This window comes from Malus domestica, chromosome 10, assembly GCF_042453785.1.
Source record: "Malus domestica chromosome 10, GDT2T_hap1".
Lineage (NCBI taxonomy): Eukaryota > Viridiplantae > Streptophyta > Magnoliopsida > Rosales > Rosaceae > Malus > Malus domestica.
In genome coordinates, this window is record NC_091670.1 from 36173257 (window position 1) to 36177395 (window position 4139).

General features: G+C 49.3%; 1 protein-coding gene across 1 annotated transcript; it reads right to left on the reverse strand.

Moving 5' to 3' along the window:
• Window positions 1–941: 941 nt before the first annotated feature.
• Window positions 942–3205, reverse strand: LOC139188699 (uncharacterized). Its single transcript, XM_070806380.1, has 4 exons — window positions 2692–3205; window positions 1961–2082; window positions 1111–1858; window positions 942–1051 (listed from the first exon to the last, which is right to left on the reverse strand). The coding sequence occupies exons 1-4, from the start codon at window positions 3203–3205 to the stop codon at window positions 942–944; spliced, it is 1494 nt and encodes a 497-aa protein (XP_070662481.1).
• Window positions 3206–4139: the final 934 nt, after the last annotated feature.

Below are 4139 nucleotides of genomic sequence, written 5' to 3' on the forward strand. Positions count from 1 at the left end.
CCAGTCCCTGTCTTATGGACTGATTATATTCGGCGCTAAACAAACTACTTTGTTCAATTAATCGCAACGAATTTATGCTCAACTCGACTGGTAGCACCGCATCGTGTCCGTAGGTTAATGCGTACGGGGTTGTTGCAGTCGCCGACCGGGGCGACGTTCGGTATGCCCATAATGCCTCGTTCAATTTCAAATGCCACATGCCAGGCCTTTCTTTTATTATTTTTTCGAGGATGCCGATCAACACTTTATTACTTGCCTCGGCCTGCCCATTCGCCTGTGGATAATACGGTATGGACTGTTCCAGCCGAATTTTCAAATTGGCCGTGTATTCTTTAAACCTTTCGGCTGTGAAGATTGTTCCATTGTCAGTTATGATCGTTTCTGGAACACCGAATCGGGTCACAATGTGTTCCTCCACGAAATCGCAAACTTCTTTGGATGTTAACTCGGCATATGATTTTGCTTCGACCCACTTAGTGAAGTAATCAGTTGCGACTATTATCCATGCATGCTTAGCAGCTCCGGAAGTCGGCATGATTTTGCCGATTACATCCATGGCCCATCCTCTAAACGGCCACGGCTTAATGACCGAATGTAGTGATTCGGCCGGGACCCTTTGTATAGGCCCATGGATTTGGCATTGCACGCATCCTCGTGCAAACTCGATACAATCTTTCAGTATTCTCGGCCAAAAATAGCCATGTCGTCGGAGTAGCCATCGCATTTTTCGTCCCGACTGGTGAGCCCCGCATACCCCTTCATGAACCTCTGCAATCGCCCGAGCACTCTCTTGGGGGCCGAGGCATAGCAATAACAAACCATCTTCGCCCTTTCGGTACAACTCGTTCTGGTACGTGACATAGTTCGTGGCGTGAACCCATGTCCTGCGACTATGTTTTCCGTTAGGATTGTCAAGGTACTGCATAATGGGCTTTCTCCAATCATCTGGTACTGCCTCGACCGTGCAAATTTCTATAGAGTCCTGCCGATCTAACAACGACGGCAGGGACATGACCCTGGTGCGTATCACATTGTCTCGACGGAAGATTTGCTGATCAACCAAGGCCGGGTATAATTGTCGTAATATTGGTATCTCCCGGCCTAGCTTGCCCCCCAGGAGTTGTGCACCGGAGGTGATTTGAGCCAACTCGTCTGCGTCGGTATTATGAACCCGGGAAACATGCTCGAATGTAATACCGTCAAAAGACTCGGCCAAATAGCTGGCGACCATGTGGTACGGCGCCAGAGTACAACTCATGTAGCGAAAAGACCCATTAATTTGGTTAATCACTAGTTCAGAATCCCCGAGGACGAGGACACGAGTGGCATGTAGGTCAAGAAGGAGGCCCAGACCAATGACCAGCGCCTCGTATTCGGCCTGATTATTGGTGCAGTCGAAATCCAATTTGAGCGAAAAATACCAACGATCGTTGTGAGGAGATTGAATGACGATGCCTGCGCCGGCCAAGGACGAAGTACTAGAACCATCGAAATACATCGTCCAATAATTGTCGCGGGTCACCACCATGCCGATTTCGACGTCAGCACTCCCGAAACCGTAAGGCGAAGGGTGCTGGGCAAGGAAATCGGCCAACGCCTGTCCTTTCACAGCTTTTTGCGGCACATATTGCAAACTGAACTCGGACAACGCCATCGTCCATTTCCCAATTCGGCCCTTCACAATTGGCCGGGTAAGCATGTACCGGAGAACGTCGGTCTGGGCAATAACTTGTGTGACCGTCGGGAGCATGTAATACCGAAGCTTGGATGCAGCGAAGAACACGGCGAGACAAAGCTTCTCAACGGCGGAATAATTGATTTTCGGATGACTCAGATTACAGCTGAGGTAGAAGATAGCCTGTTCCCGTCCGACATCGTTGTCTTGCGCAAGGAGGCAACCGATGGACTCTTCGGCCGCCGAAATGTATAGCTTGAGAGGCTTGCCGCGTTAAGGAGGGACCAGGACATGTGGGTTTGTAAGAGAAACCTTGATCTGCGTAAACGCCGCCTGATGCTCCTCATTCCATACGAACTTATCTAAGTCCTTGAGTTTCAAAAGTGTGGAAAATGCTTTCATTTTACCTGCCGAATTAGCAATAAATCGACGTAAAAAATTGATCTGGCCGAGTAAGGACTGTAATTGTTTCTTTGTTGTTGGGGGTGGGGCAGTGATGATTGCGCGTGCCTTATTCTCATCGACTTCAATCCCACGATGATGTACGAGGAAACCAAGAAAATTTCCGGCCGATACACCGAAGGCACACTTGGCAGGATTCATCTTGAGGTTGTGCTGACGCATGCGGAGGAACGCCTGTCGGAGATCGTCCAGATGTGTCTGTCGGCGTTTAGATTTGACGACAACATCGTCGATATAAACTTCGACGATGGTACCAATCAAATCATGGAAGATGGTGTTCATTGCCCGTTGGTACGTGGCGCCGGCATTCTTGAGGCCAAATGGCATGACAACCCATTCGTAAGTGCCGAGTGCCCCCGGGCAACGGAAAGCAGTTTTGTGCACATCGGCTTCGGCAATAAATATCTGGTTGTACCCGGCATGTCCATCCATAAAGGATAAGATCGCATGATTCGCCGCGGCATCGATTAACAGATCTGAAATCGGCATTGTATATTCATCTTTGGGCGTTGCCAGATTCAGATTTCGAAAATCGGTGCAGATGCGCAGTGCACCACTTTTCTTTAATACAGGAACAATATTCGCCAACCATTCGACATATCGAGCTGTCCGGATGAATCCAGCTTTCAAGAGCCGAACTAGTTCGTCCTTGACACTGAGTTGTACTTCGGTCGAGAATCGACGAGGAGGCTGACGGAAAGGCTTGAATCCGGGCTTAATACGTAATTCATGCTCGACCAGAGCACGATCTAAGCCGGGTATTTCATGATAACTCCAAGCAAAACAATCTTTGAATTCCGTAAGCAAGGCCCGCAACTCGTCTTTCATTTGCTGAGGAAGTAAAGCGCTAACAAACACAGGCCGTGGGTCACCGGCCGTCCCAACATTAATTTCTTCTAGGGGGTCCTTAACTTGGGGCCGATAATCTTCAAGCTCGGCCGGGGCCGCTCGAACTTGATCAAAAGATAGGGCAGGACCAGGATCCTCTTCGGCAAGGAATTCGACGAGGTTCACGCCTGAATTCGGTTGCCGAGATATAGTATACCAATGGGCCAGCAGTCGTTCCATCGTAGATGAAACCGCGGCCCTACGTTTGTCCTGGTCTGTGTCAGACATCAGACTCGGGGAGGAAATTGGCCAATCCGAGTCTCGCCGAATCCTGGTGGACAGTCTCGGCGCCAACCTCGATAGCTTTCTGAACCGAAATCTGAGTCGGCCGTCCGTCTTCATTGAAACCTTGCAATGTAATATAGCCGACGTGGTCATCATAATACCGGGCTTGGACCATGTTAGCTTCGAAGGGTTGGCTATCGGCCGGATGAACAGTGACCGATTTGCCGTCCCAAAAGACAAGCACTTGATACAACGAAGAAGGAATACAGCTGGTTTGATGGATCCAATCTCGGCCGAGCAGTGCATTATACTCGGTTTTGGAATCAACCACGAAAAAGGCGGTCATGTGGGTGCGACCAACGATATTGACGGTTAACGGAAGTACCCCTTTGGTTTGGGATTTGTCGCCGACGAAACTACTCATTGTGATTCCTGACGGAATAAGCTCGTCATTCGAACGGCGTAAGGCCTTCATGATGTTCAAAGGCATGATATTGACGGTAGCCCCACAGTCGACAAAAACTTTAGAAACTGGATACCCCTCAATGTGAGCCGTCACATACAATGGCTTTAAATGGTGAAGCTTGGCCGATGATGAACGAGGGAACAATTCGGCCAAGGCAGCCTTTAAACCATCATCTTTTGTTGCTGACTCTCCTTCAGCAACCGATACAAAATCAATATGGCCGGGTTCTTTGGCAACCACATCTCCATCGAGGAAATTTGGTTGAGCCGTGCGTGATTGAAAATCGGCAGGTAACACATGGACCATACTGATTTCCATATTCTCCAGGACTGATGGGCCCATTGGGTCAATACCCTCCTTGCTCGGTTGGTCGGCAACGAACGATTCCGTTGCTGTCAAAGTTGGACAACAAGACTCCTCTGT